Raw genomic sequence first — 15,194 nt, 5'->3', positions numbered from 1 at the left:
TCTTTTAATATAATTCGACTTGCATTATGCCTAAATCAGACCTTTTTGCAATTTCACAAATAAATTAAAGATAACCTCGACATTACTAACATAATTAATACATAAGATAGCATCAGAGAAGTTAGGAAAACCATCACGGAAGGCATAGAATCTACTTTTAATACCAATATATCAAAGAAGAGACAAATACTCTTATTAATCAACGTTGATTTGAATATTTTTTTTCTCCTTTAACTTTTCGGCGCTGGTAAATAAAGCATGCTTAATTATGAAAGATGCATGCATCAACTAACCACACTTTTCGAATTTCAATTAGTAGTAGCTTATCATTAGTACTAATAAAATGAACCATATCCAAGGCTCGAGATAGCAAAGCATAAACTCACATCAAACTCATCTCAGCAATATCAATGAGAAACTATAATTATAATTAACAAAGAAAATATTTAACCAGACTTGATGATCATGTTATATTAAAATATATAATATGATAATATATATAGTAAGCATAGCTGCGGGCATATAAACTTGCAAGCCACTTCAGCTCCTTTCAAAAAGTTCATTACATCGTCATATTCTCCACCATCTTTTACTCAAAATGGAGATATCTATATAAAAAACTTGAAGAAAAACCTAAACCCATATACCGAAGACATATATTTGATTGATTCCCCACTACCTCAAAACAAGACAAAGAAAATGTCAAAAAGTATCACTAATACATACCACCGCTTTTTAATTTTCTATTTTAATGATGTTCATTGAACATATATATAAGATGTGAAATATTGTACCAATTCAAATATTATTTATCATTAGATAAAATATAAACTCCAATTAAATTGAGTCTATACCTCGTTTAATGATGAATAATACGCAAATGGATACAAATATTTCACAAATAAAATATATACGATAATAACATGTTGTATGTATATTTCTAGACCCTAAAGTTTTTGCCGGTGAAGGTTTGGCCAAATTGCCAATTAGAGGGTGCAATGTTCCAAGAAGTGGAAGTGCGACGGTCACTGGCTGTGACCCTGAAGGAGAGTGACTGACCAACCAAAACAGAGTTTGATTGCCAGTTTTGACCCCAGTTACGGCTCATGGTCATCCACCCTGTATTGGAACCCTTCACACTCGCCCTCATGATATCCCCTGCACCTGCCACGTTCGTGATCAAAACCAAGTTGAAGTAACGGAAACCGTTGATCGTGAATCTCATCCCACCTTGCTTGCGGCATGGAACCCTACACAACAGGGGCACAATCGTAATAAAACATTGTTACAGGGTTTTATCATTTTTTAAGAGAAAAAAAAATCCACCAATTATGAGTTAGTTTTTGTAACCTTTAGACAAATATAGCTTTAACAATATTTTAGTTTTGTGAAAAAAAGTAAATTAGTCTCATAATATTCACTGCAAAATTGAGAGTACTTCAAATTTTTAATATCTTTTTTAATTTTCCTTTTCTGTATAGTTAAACAGTGTGGGAGGGAATCATGATGCATGGAGTGGAAAGATGAAAAAAGAAGATTCTATGTTTGGGGAATCGTGCAGTTACGCGGCCAAATGTTTCAGAATCCCGAATCCCGTTGAGATGAACGGTCCAGATTGTCCGTTTTCGGCTACTGGGGTCCACGTAGAAAATGGTACCCTCCTCTCATTTGTATTCATAGTTGGGAGTTGAGACTACATCGTCAAATATTGCATACCATTCCCACTATTACTGTCTTGTCTCCACCGTAGCAGAATCTTAGCTCACTTTGTCTCCCCAAACGACACCGTTTTCTCTCTTTTTTTTTTCTTTGATAAGTTGAAAAGACACAATCTCAAAAAGTCAAAGAAGAGTTAGTTACCTGCGGTAAGAGACGGGAACAATACCAGCGCGGTACTGAGCGATCTTGAGGAACACGGGCATGGCGAGATCGAAGTGTGGCCTTGGAGGGTTGCACCAACCCCCATTGTCACTTGGGAGAGCGTAGTTGGGAGGGCAGAAGTTAGTTGCCGTCACGAATATCGATGGCGAACCCGCATGGCACCAGTTGGGGTCGTTGGCGCATTTGATCTCGAAACACGCTCCGCAGCTGAAGCCATTGTTGAACAGTGCAGTGCTCAACGCCGCCGTGTTCACACCGTACCCTTGGCTGTACAAGTTTCCATAACCACATGCCCCTCCTGCGTAGTAATCATAATAGCAAGTTAATTTTCAGCTTTCCTTTCTCTTCTCTTCTATGGAACATTATTAACATTTGCCGCTAATTATTAATTAAAAAAAATCGATTTTCCATTTTGGAAGCTAAAATTTTTTGAAGGTGGAAAATGAGAGAACATTATATGTGTGGGTTTGGACTTTGAAGGTTTGGTGATAGATGGGTTTAGTTGAAAACAGAGGAAAACAGAGGAAACATAGTAAAATATAAGAAAAGTGAAGGTTTTTGAGTTGAAGGGTTAGAAAGGAAGAAACTTTGAAGTGATGGTGGATACCCATTGTTCCGGAGGCGTCGCTGCCACCGTAGAATGTGGCGTGAGCAGTCTCCCATGCGGAGCCAGTGTAGACACCGGGGATTCTGGCTTGTGTTGTTGTGAAGAGAGCTAGTAAGAGTAGTGTTGCAATGCTGATGATTTTGGTGGCCATGGTTTCTTCTCTCTGTATGCGAGTTTTAGTGTTTTGGAGACAGAGAAAGAGAAGGCCAAAGGGTTGTGTTTGTGTGAGGAGGGAAGAGCGTGGAGAGTGTTGGTATATATGGAGGGAGAGCAAGAGAGAGAAATGGGTCATTGTTGAGGTTTAGGACTTTAGGGCATCAAAAGTGAAAACTGAAAACCGAAAAGTGGTGTTTAACTTGTTAAAAATAATTAAAAATTAATTTTTAATTTAAAAATATAAAAATAAATCATTTTTAAATATTTAAAATTTAATATAAAAAGTAAATTAGAAAAAAATTAAATACTAAATAATAGATACCATAAAATTAGTCAATAAATATATGAATCAAGCTTTTTTGAGAATCTCAATAATAAAATATTTTAATTATTTTTAAATTAGATATTTGAATCTTAACTTTTGTATACAATAATTAATTAGGCAACGACAAACCTTAAGTAGAATTAGTCGCGTCGAGCTGGAAAAATTAAAGATGTCATAAGCAACCAATAAATGTTACAAATTTAAAATTGATTAAATCTTAATTTACTATTTTACTAATATTTTTATTTTAAAAAAATATTTTTCCAATATATATATACTTAAATTGATTCTCAACAAATTTTATATCACACAAATTATTTGATTATATATACTTAAATTGATTCAATAAATTTTATATCACATAAATTATTTGGTCTGGTTTGATCCCCATAAAATCGTTTGATACCATTGTACTTCTCTCTTCCAATTGTTCAAATTTTACTTTCCAGGAGATCTTTTTCTCCATATAAAAATTATTTTTCAAAAAATCAAATCCTCAAATTTTGGTAATTTTAAGGTAATTACTTATATAAAAATGTTAAATAAATTAGTAAAATATATTAAATTATTTAATAATTTTTAACTATTATTTTGATATGATTATATATCTTCATCTGAGTGGCTATTATTCATTAATTTTTACTTGCTTTATTTGTTTGCATTAGGAATTAAATTATTTAATTCTTAGCAGTTAGCACCGATAATTCTCTTGTTGATTATATTAACAATAATGAGATTTCAACTTCAACTTTCATATATATTTTTTATTGAAATGTTTTATTATTAGGATCATTCTTTGATACACGAAATCTAATTCTTCTTAATTTATCACAATAAAATAGGTAAACGAAAGAAAAAAAAGATATAATAAAACAAACAAATAAGTGATTATTAAATAATAATATAATGTAAGAATCTTGTATTCAATGCAAGACTCAAGATAATAAAATCTCAGTTTACTACAACATTTTTTAGTTCTATCATTCTAGTTTATCTAGATTTACACTTCTTAGTATAAAAATTATAGAAATAATATGAAAAGTTACGTCATTGAAAAGAAAAAAATATGTTTATATACTTATATTTATATTTCATAACAAGTTAACAACTCTTTTTTTTTTTTCTTTAATTTGATTTCTCATTTACGAGTTGAACATTACCAATATTTTTCTTTTGCAAAATATGCAACTCCATTTACGTTAAAAATGTGATGTATCACATTGTCTAAAAGCTACACTAAATTGGTGGTCGTTGATTAATTATATATTCTTATGCGTAGTTTTTAGTAAATAAATAAATCATTATTTTAAATTTACACGTATACCATTTTAAATAATATTCTTAAAGCAATCTTAATCTCCAAAATATTTTATCATGTAACAAAAAGCTAACATTATACACACACGAGTGGAGCCAGGAAAAAACTTAGGAGCCAACATTTGAGTCAATTTTAAGGAAAAAAAAAATATATTGTTTTAAGTTATAAAATATTAATAGTTTAATTGTAAACTGATATCGTAGCGTTTCAATATTAGTGTATTGATAAGTTAATTCATAAAATATTAATTTACTAATAAATTAATTAGTATACTATATTTTTTAAGCAATACTTATTAGCAATAATGAAGTTGAATATTAAAATATTATAGTTAATTTATTAAGCATTTTATTTTGAACAAATAATTTATCAATAAAAATACTCATAAATTTTAGGGAGATCATCTCCCCCTTTGAAGTACTACACTACCCTTCACCACTACTGTATGCACACATATTGTAAGGAATTCACTTTAATTTCTACTCTCCATGCGAATGAATTTCACCCAAATTAATCATACATACTTCGCAGTTGAAGAATAAGAAAGGGGAAGAGAGGGGGGGGGGTGTGTGAGAAGCTAAGCAGTAGTGGGGATGAGTAGTGTAGGAGACAAAAGGGTTTAAGGGATCATCAGGGCCACAATACAATGCTCATATAAATTAACCTTTGCTTCACTTGCAAGTTGTGCTATCAACCAATCCCATTCCAACCATTTCTCATTTTGGAATCTTTGATTGATTTTTCAAGGTAGAATCTAAAATTAGATGATACCATACATATTATATTTTGACTTACTTATTATTTAAGAGTACTAGCCTGTTGAAACTTGAAAGTCTTCTAAAACCCAAAAAAAAAAAGACAAAAGTAATTCTCGTAATAGTAGCGAAGCGAGCAAAATGAGAGTAGTCTAAATAGTGAAAATAAAATTATGAGAGAACTATACAAGTATCGTGCTGCTAGACGCTAGACATATTAAAAAAATTACTGTCATTCATAAAATGTTATTGTGAAAAATATTGTATATATACATATAACATTTTAGTCTTTTTTATTATTAGACAAAAAATACCCTTGAATCCATCATTTGTGATCAAATTCACTAGTTTTTATAAACAACAAAATGTTTTATTTTGTAAATTATATATAATGAATGACATTTATTATTTGGACATCAAACTACTTTCATATTTCATATTTCTTTTATATAATAGATAGATTAGCCTAATTGAATAGTATATATACATTTTTGTAATGGAACATACATAACTCTATCACAGGGAATATATTATTCTAAAATTATAAAATGATTAAACATAATCAATACATACTCATAATAGAGTTGAATAATGTCTTCGTTGATCATATATATATAGGCATAGATCATTTAGCTCAGTTTGGAGCCTTCGATTAGTAAGATCTCTTAATGATCTATTATCATTTCCAGTAATTGATAAGCTTAATGTATGTCTTACGTTGTTTAGAAACATGTTTATATAGATCAACTAACGGAATGGAATGAATACAATAATTTTCAATTGACCTAAACTTTTGTTGATGCAAAAGTAAGTAAAAATTGTGGAGCATATAAGATTTATAAAAGAAAGAAAAAAAGAAATATAATTCTTCTTAATTTATCACAATAAAATAGATAAAAGAAAGAAAAAAAAAACAACATATAACAAAACTTAGAATAATGTTATCTATAACTGATTTTTGTTGATGTTAGACCAATTTAATTGGAAATAGTTAACAAAATTATTTGCATGTATAGTATTATTCTAATAAAACAAACAAATGAGTGATTATTAAATAATAATATAATGTAAGAATCTTGTATTCAGTGCAAGAATCAAGATAATAAAATCTATCAGTTTGCTAAAATATTTTTAGTTCTATCATTCTAATTTAGCTAAAAAAATTGTAGAAATAACATGAAAATTTACGCCATTGAAAAGAAAGAATATTTTTATACTATATTTATATTGTATATATAACAACTCGTTTTTTCTTTAATTTTATTTCTCATTTACGAGTTGAACGTTACCAATATTTTTCTTTTTGCAAAAGAGGAATACTAAGAGATCAGCAGATTTTATAATTTATAGTCATCAATTAATCATCAATAGTATTTTTAATGGTGTGAGATTTCATTTAATGATAAAGAACTACTCATTTTTCTTTTGTTGACTAAATGCTAGCCAAAATTTAATAAAAGTGTTGGCTCCTTAAACTTTCTCTTTCCGAAATATGCAACTCCATTTACGTTAAAAAATGTAATGTACCACATTGTCTAAAAGCTACACTAAATTGGTGGTCGTTGATTAATTATATATTCTTATGCGTAGTTTAATTTTTAGTAAGTAAATAAATCATTATTTTAAATTTACACGTACCATTTTAAATAACATTCTTAAAGCAGTCTTAATTTTCAAAATATTTTATCATGTAACAAAAAGCTAACATTATACACACGGGTGGAACCAGAAAAAATACTTAAGGGCCAACATTTGAATCAATTTTAAGAGAAAAAAAATATTGTTTTTAGTTATAAATTATTAATAGTTTAATTGTAAACTGATATCATAGTGTTTCAATAATTAGTGTATATATTGATATGTTAATTCATAAAATATTAATTTACTAATAAATTAATAATTAGCATATACTATTTTTTTAAGCAGTACCTATTAACAATAACGAAGTTTAATATTAAAATACTATATATAGTTTATTAAGCATCTTATTCTGAACAAATAATTTATCAATATTTTGGTTGAAGTGTGACCAGATTAAAATATAACATATAATGTATAAAACTAAATAAATATAAATTTTAAAAATATATGGATTATGTACGATATATTATTTGTTATACAGAAAGGAAAGTTTTCCTAAATATACATTTTTAAACTAATCACGTAAAATAATGACTAATGTTAAATATACACAAAAAATTATTATGAGCACACACATTATTCTCTTAATTGTCAAAATTAAATATGATAAAATAAAGTTAAAGTTATACCTCAAATTAATAATTTAATATACATACTAATTATAGGTTTAATTATTACTTTATTAATTTTTAAAATTTTTTTAATTAGATCTTTATAGTTTAAAAACTTAAAATTGGGTCTCAATTTATATTAGATAAAAAAAATTGTAATTACATCCTTATAAGTTGTTATTTAAAAAAATAAACACATTAATCATAAAATATTTGCTTTGAAAATATTTCATAATTCATTCTATCAAATATAAAAATAATTTTTTTAGAAAAATGTAAATTTTTAAAGAAAAAATTAGAAATGACTTAATTAAATTTTTTTATCTAATATAATTATAGAGATTGATCAATAACAAACTTTTAAATTATAAAGATCTAACTGAAAACTTGATGAAAGTATGAGAACCAGTATAATTAATTAAACCTTAATTATAATCAAAATAATTTAGAAAATATAGATACAAAAATAAAAATACTCATAAATTTTAGGGAGATGACCCCTTAGCTTTCAAGTACTACACTACCCTCCATCGCTACTGTATGCATACATATTGTAAGGAAAATTTCTACCCAACTTAATCATACATACTTCACATTTGAAGAATAAGAAGAAGGGTAGTATGAGAAGTAGTAGTGGGATGAGTAGTGTAGGAGACAAAAGGGTTTAACTGTTTAAGGGAGCATCAGTGCAGGGCCACCATACAATGTTCATTAAATTAACCTTTGCTTCACTTGCAAGTTGTGCTATCAACCAATCCCATTTCAACCATTTCTATTTTTGGAATCTTTGATTGATTTTTCAAAGTACAACCTAAAATTGGATGATACCATACATGTCATATTTTGACTTGTTATTACATAAGACAGTCTAGGGGCCAATGAAAATGTCTTACTAGCCAAAGAAAAAGAAACCAATAATCATATTCTTATAATAAAAGCGAACGAAAAAATGAGAACAGTCTAAACCGCGAAAATAGAATTATAAGAGAGCTATATAAATGTCGTGCTCCTAAACATATTGAGAAAGTCATTATCATTTATAAAATGTTATTGTAAAAAATGTTGTATATATACATATAATACTTTAGTCTTTTTTTATTATTAGACAAAAAAATGCCCTAAAATCTATCATTTGTGATCAAATTTACTAGCTTTTATAATAATTGCATTGGTGTATCAATAGATACATTTGGTGTCTATTAATCCACCTTTTTTAATATATAAATAGAATAATAATAAATTTGAAATTAGTTAGATGATAAACAACAAAATATTTTATTTTGTAAATTATACATAATGAATGACATTTTATTATTTAAACATAAAACTACTTTCATATTTCTTTTATATAATAGATAGATAGATTAGCGGTAGATAATTGAATAATATATATTACATTTTTGTAACGGAAGATACATAACTCTACATAGGAATATATTATCGTAAAATTATAAAATTATTAAACACAATCAATATATACTCATAATAGAGTTGAATAATGTCTTGGTTGATCATATAGGTATAGATCATTTTAGCTTAGCTTGGAGCCTTCGATTAGTAAGATCTCTTAATGATCTATTATCATTTCCAGTTATTGATAAGCTTAATGTATGTCTTACGTTGTTTAGAAATATGTTTATAGATCAATTAACGGAATGAAATGAATACAATAATTTTCAATTGACCTAAACTTTTGTTGATGCAAAAGTAAATAAAAAATGTGGAGCATATAAGATTTATAATTATTTACATATTTTTATTTAGTGTGGAAAGTCATAACTCATATGCATGTATATGTGTGTTAACCGTCAAAATAGAAAAAGGGAAAAGAAGGAATGAGAGGGAATGGGACCCACGTGGAAGGAATGGGAAGACATGGCGCATTTATCGCTCCACGTATTACGCCGTGCATTCGCCGTACCTTTCTTGCTTCCTTCTAACGTCAGTCTCACCTATGAATTTTTTTTTTTCGTTGATAAAATCTTATTCCGACTCTTGACAATTTCACAAAATCTCTATTCACCCCGACCCTAATAAAAACATAATGCCATTGCAATTCTTATTTGTTGTCTCTGGTCAGAATGACAATAAACCCAAACCCGCAAATATCTATAAAGATTATTTGCAATGGAAACAAAATAGAGACATGCAAAGTCCTTATGGACATACATGAGGACCTGTTCCATAAATAAATAAGGATAGACACGGAGACAGATATTTATTCCATGTAAATTTGCTAGGGTAAAATTATTTGAATATTTTTTATACGTGTGTCAATAAAAGCTCGCAAAATCTCTATAAATATAAGGATCCGTTCTCATGAATGAATAAATAGGGACAGAGATGGAGACTGAGAAGATATCTGTCTTATATAAAGCTATTAAAATAAAATTATTTAAATGTATTTTATATATGCGTTTCTCTGTGTGTATGACAGAAATTTAGATATCTCTTTCATGTTAATCTATTAGAGTAAAATTATTTGAATATCCTTTATATGTGCGTGCGTATATGTGTGTGAAAAGGAATACTATCATTAGACTATGATTATTGACCAACATTTGTTATGTTATTAAGTTAGAATTTTTTTTCTATTTCGTTTTATTTTAATTTGTTTGTTAATTTAATGTTTATGTTATTTTATTGAATGTGTTTGAATTGTGTTTAATTTAATACATTTTAATTGAATTATATAAAATTTTATCATCATTATATTTTTTTTATCTTTTAAAATTTAATATCCACAGATATTCTTAGGTAACCGCCTCTCTTGCAGAAAAAATTAAATAAGAATCCGTAACGAGAGATGGAGGGAGGATCCTCGCCCCATTGATACTCATTGCTATCCCTAGTCACCGGCGAACGTTCTGGCTCTTATGTAAAAGTCTTCGGCAATAAACTGAAAAAGTCTTGTTGTAAAGCAGCTTCTGGTTGCCAATGTCTTTGCAAAAGCTCCAACGATGTTACTTGGTTTAGGAGGTGTTGGGTTGGATGTTTTTAGAGTTATATTTGAATTAGCAACTAATGTCACAAGGGAATTATTGAAATTGGGCACATATGGTCTTACAATGGACTATTTTGCTCTCCATGACCTTGCCTCTGTATTAGAATGTTGTGCTGTAGATTAAAGAGTCCTGCTAGAGAGCTAATGGTTTATTTGTACAATGTGTATAATGGGCTATATGAGTTACAAAATGAACATCACTCATAATATTCAGAATAACTATTCGGGTACTAGGGATAATAAACATCTCATGTCATAAAATCACTCATCCTAAAAGTTTAAGCTGATTTTGGGGTTCACCAAAGATCGAACTCTGGACCTTTCGAATCTAGAGCTTTAATAAGTTTACGCTGATGAGAAAATGTAACACTAATAGTTATATCTCTAATACTCCCTAAACCTCCATTGTACATATTGTACAAATATTCCGTTAACTCCTCATACTTTCCCTAAATAGAAAAAGCAGAATCTCATTTTGTCTTTGATGTGGTGACATTAGAATTTTTTTTTTTTGGTTGTTTCTTTTTCTATTTTTTTAGCTTTAGTTTCTATGCACAACTAAAGCTAAAGTTTAGGCCAAACATATTTATCATGGTGTAAATACAGAATTATATAGATGTAGCCCTTACAACAGGATCAATTGCTTCACTTGTAGTTGTTGCACTATTTACCACATGTGGATTAGCACCATTTGGTCCTGGAGCATTGATAGTGGGAGACACTTTTAATTTTAAAATTGTTTGCATGGAGAAAAGACATTATTAACTCTTATCGACTTATTAAGTAGACAACTAAACTCCTAAAGATTTGAAGAAGAAACTCTTAAACTCCTATCAATTTATTTTTAAGAGTAATCAAAACTTCCAAATTATTTTAATTTCTTAATTTTTAAGCCCCGAATCAGAAAATCATCATTGTCCTAAACAGAAAACAACTCACTCTCATAGAAATGCAAGCAATGAAGTTAGAGAAGAGGATTTCTAGCGAATTTCTGGCACCAAATGGGATGTCATTAGGATTCTTCTATAATTGTTGGTGTGAATAAGAGAGATGAATGAAAAATTTTTGCTCATAAAATGATGCGATAATAATGAAACGCAGCGTTCTAGAATCAAACAAAACGTCAAGGTTGTGTAGGAAGTTATCTATCTCAAAAAATTTGTTTACGAGCATGTAGGATTGTCTTCGTTTTCTATTGTCGAAGAATTTAATAAAAGGGTCAGAATGTTTAATGAAAGCAATAGATAGGAGTCGCAAACTCGCAATGGCATTATGCTTTCATTAGAGGGCACGTAGGGGCTTAGAAAAATTGTTAGGAGTCATAATGAGGTTTTATATTTTAATTAGTTCTTTATTATGATATATATTAGTCTAATAAACAGGGTGGAGCTAAATGAAATATTAAAAGGGCCAAAAATATTTATATAATATAATAAGACAAAAATAAAATTTTAAAATAAGTTAAACTGAAATTTACGTATAATTTATATGTAAAAAATTAAGATTAGGAGAGGTCATTGTCCTTTTTTTTTCTGTATGTAACTCTACCTCTGCTAATAAAACAAAGACTAATTAACTGTTACCTAATAAATTATTATATACATTGAATTTTGGCACTTGTTTAAACCAACAAATAAATTAATTACTCCATTGATCTAAGTTGTTTTTCTTTTTAAACGCTGAAATTAAATATTTTGGACGTTACAAACCTAAAGAAGAAGGCAGTGCCGTATGGTTTTATTCAATATTATAGTAAATAAAATAAAGTCAAAAGCTTAGAATAAACAAACCTATTTGTTGGTGTATACAATGCAATGTCTTAAAACATGTTCTGAAGTTATTATTAATTATTATTAAGCGAAGATTCAAACCAACCAACAAGAAATATATATTAACTAAATTCTATAATACTACGTGAACAAATTATTTTGATAATTAAATTAATCTAATAATTTAAAAATTAATAATAAAAAATTTTAATGAAAAAAAAAGAAAAAAGAAAAGAAATATAAAAAAAGAAAAACATTAATTAAATTTGACTATAAAAATATTTTTTTCGTCTGATCTTTTTTAATTAAATTATTATTCATTCATATTTAAATTTGATCAACATTTTATCAATAAAATTTTAATATATTTAAATTAAAGTTTTGTATATAAAAATATTATTGTTGAAATGGATCTCCCACTTGTAACTACCGACTCCTGAGCCACCGTCTTTTTTAGAGTTTGCAACATTATTTTGTTAAATTGTCCAATCATAATATTATCAAACAAATCAACGATATCTTCCACGTAGTCAATATATATAATTAAGCCGTATAGTTCCAACATCTAAATTTACATTCATACACACCACCAACCATTATATTCTCAAGTGACTCGACTTTCCTTTTATCCGATAAAATGAAAGACTTAAGACTATACGCCAAATTAAATATATATACTAATAATATTAATAATAACGTGCGTGCAAGCACTCCAAACAGCATCTAATATTTGACTTCTAATCTAAATTCTTAGTAGCTTTTCATTTTCTTAAGAGTACAAGACCTTCTAATAATAATTTATCAATATATACACTTGATTGGTTCAATTGATAAGGTTTTGTATTTCAAAATTAAATAATAATAAACATTATAGTATTACTTAGCACAACTTAATCTATATATTTTTTTCTTATGATGGGATAGTAGAGCCATGTTTCTTGCCTCAAGTTATGGACGTGGAAAACGAAGAAAAAGAAAAGAACAAGTTAAATAAATGCATGCTTAGCTTGATACTGGTCTATTTCATACCAAAATACCAAAATAATGTTTGTCAATAAATAATAAATAATGAAAGTAGTTTGTCATAATGATAACATAATGCATCTCCATCACATTGACTGACTTCCCAACTTGGGATGTTAACCTTGTGTACTTGGGATTTTTTTAAATAAATATTTTAAATATTTTATTCAAAATTTGCTTTTCAACTTGTGTTAGAAATATGATGTTCTTTTTTCGTTTTAAATTTTACTTGATGATGTTGAATTTTAATTAATTTATTATTTTAAACAAGATACTACTTATATGCCGTATATTATCAATGTATTATGTACTTTTTTATTTGATTTTTTTTTTCATTTCTTCATAGTCGAGGATCCCTGCAAAACGTGTGGAGTTAGCTGGGGGTGAAATAGTGAACTTATTTTTTACGGAAACACATGTAATTATTAGGTCTCGTTTGGGACCAAGTCCATGTTTTTTTTTTTAAATATTAATAAGAAGTGCACTAAGTCTCTAATTAATTAAGGCGTTTGGTTTATTTGAGAGCCTATGCATTAGAACTACATAGTATGGTTGTTTAATTTTAACCTGATATAGACTCCGATATTATATTAAAAATTACATACTTTCTTGAGCTCTTTCTTCTTCTTGATATTAATATTCTCTAACAATAATCCTTATCTTTTTCAACAAATTCACAATGAATGATAGATGATATAATCTCTTAAACATCACCATTCTAACCGATATTCTCTTAATTTGTGAACACGTCAAGACACATGAGGAGAATAATTAATACAATGCCTTGTTTTTATATATAGTGGGTTTATCTATCATGTGTCTTAAGAGCATATATATTAAAATTGTAAAATAAAATTTTTTTATTAAAAATATAAAAAATTTAAGTTTTTAATGTATTTATTTTATATTTATTACATAAAAATATTTAAAACTTTTTACTAGTGATAATCTTATAATATGTAGGACACATGTTAGCTAAACTTTATTATATATATTATTGATTTGCATATCTATCAAGTAGAAGTGTATATATATGGATCGGATAAAATCATATTTGTTTTGTTTTAGATCTACAAACTCAATAAAACTTCATTATTTTTGGGATACAATAATAACATCGAATAAAATACGAATCTAGATGAAACTTGTACCAAAATGACAGTATTTATATAGAAAATATTAAGTCAGTAATAATCAAAAGATATGATTAAAATATAATCACCACTAATTTTAGAATAAGTCAATTACATACTAATAATTTAAAAGACTATTAAAACAAAACTAATAGCCAACATAACATTAACTTATTAATAAGTTCGAGTCTCGGACTAACTAATAATAACAAAATATTAAAGTCACAAATAGCTACAATTAATGCTAAATCTCATAGAAGTGTAGCTATCATTCATCAATTGATTTATGGCTTGGTGTCAAGGTTGTGAACTTACTTTTTGTAGTGTTGACATGTTAGTTCCATTTGCAAAACATATAAAAAATAGTCCTTTTTTTCATATATGAAAGATTATTATATGAATTGATTAATAAAAAAATAAAGACATCATAATATATATTTTTAATTTTGAGTTTATTTTAAGGGTTATCTGAAACGGTGATTTGGGTTTGAACGCGAGGTCCATACTCCTGATGAGGCAACGTCTGACTTGTTCTTGTGTCGAGGTGCTGCTGTCCGAGTTTCTCGTGTGGAGGTGGGGACTCCGATACTTGAGTTAGCAAGGACTTTAAACAAGTTTTTAGTAGATTAGAATCTAAATATACCTAACAGTTGTCAATGTATTTATGGTAGAATAGATAATCACCTTTTGGAGTAATTTTACTTTTGTATAGTTTATTGAGATCTTTCTTCTAGATAAATAAGAGATATTTTAAGAGTCAGTTATATATTTAGATAAGTGAGACTGAATTCATGTTGCTGTGTCCGACCTCTATAATGAGGTCGGATACGGATAAATTGAAATGATATATGTAGGTTAGGCTTTATTCATTTTAGATCTAGCTAAATTATAGGCTAGTGAATGAACATTGTTCAACTAGACCAGGTTGAATGATTCAAATTAAACCTTGGTTCTAATCCGATTGAATAATT

At 27.9% G+C, this 15,194-nt stretch overlaps 1 protein-coding gene across 1 annotated transcript; it reads right to left on the bottom strand.

The window, feature by feature from the left end:
• Positions 1-468: 468 nt before the first annotated feature.
• LOC107609543 (expansin-A4) lies at positions 469-2,731 on the bottom strand. Its single transcript, XM_016311545.3, has 3 exons — positions 2,489-2,731; positions 1,861-2,179; positions 469-1,250 (listed from the first exon to the last, which is right to left on the bottom strand). The coding sequence occupies exons 1-3, from the start codon at positions 2,637-2,639 to the stop codon at positions 941-943; spliced, it is 780 nt and encodes a 259-aa protein (XP_016167031.1). The 5' UTR covers positions 2,640-2,731; the 3' UTR covers positions 469-940.
• Positions 2,732-15,194: the final 12,463 nt, after the last annotated feature.

The sequence above is a fragment of the Arachis ipaensis genome, chromosome B7, assembly GCF_059453495.1.
Source record: "Arachis ipaensis isolate K30076 ecotype BB chromosome B7, ASM5945349v1, whole genome shotgun sequence".
Classification (NCBI taxonomy): domain Eukaryota; kingdom Viridiplantae; phylum Streptophyta; class Magnoliopsida; order Fabales; family Fabaceae; genus Arachis; species Arachis ipaensis.
This window is presented reverse-complemented; position numbering and strand designations above follow the sequence as displayed.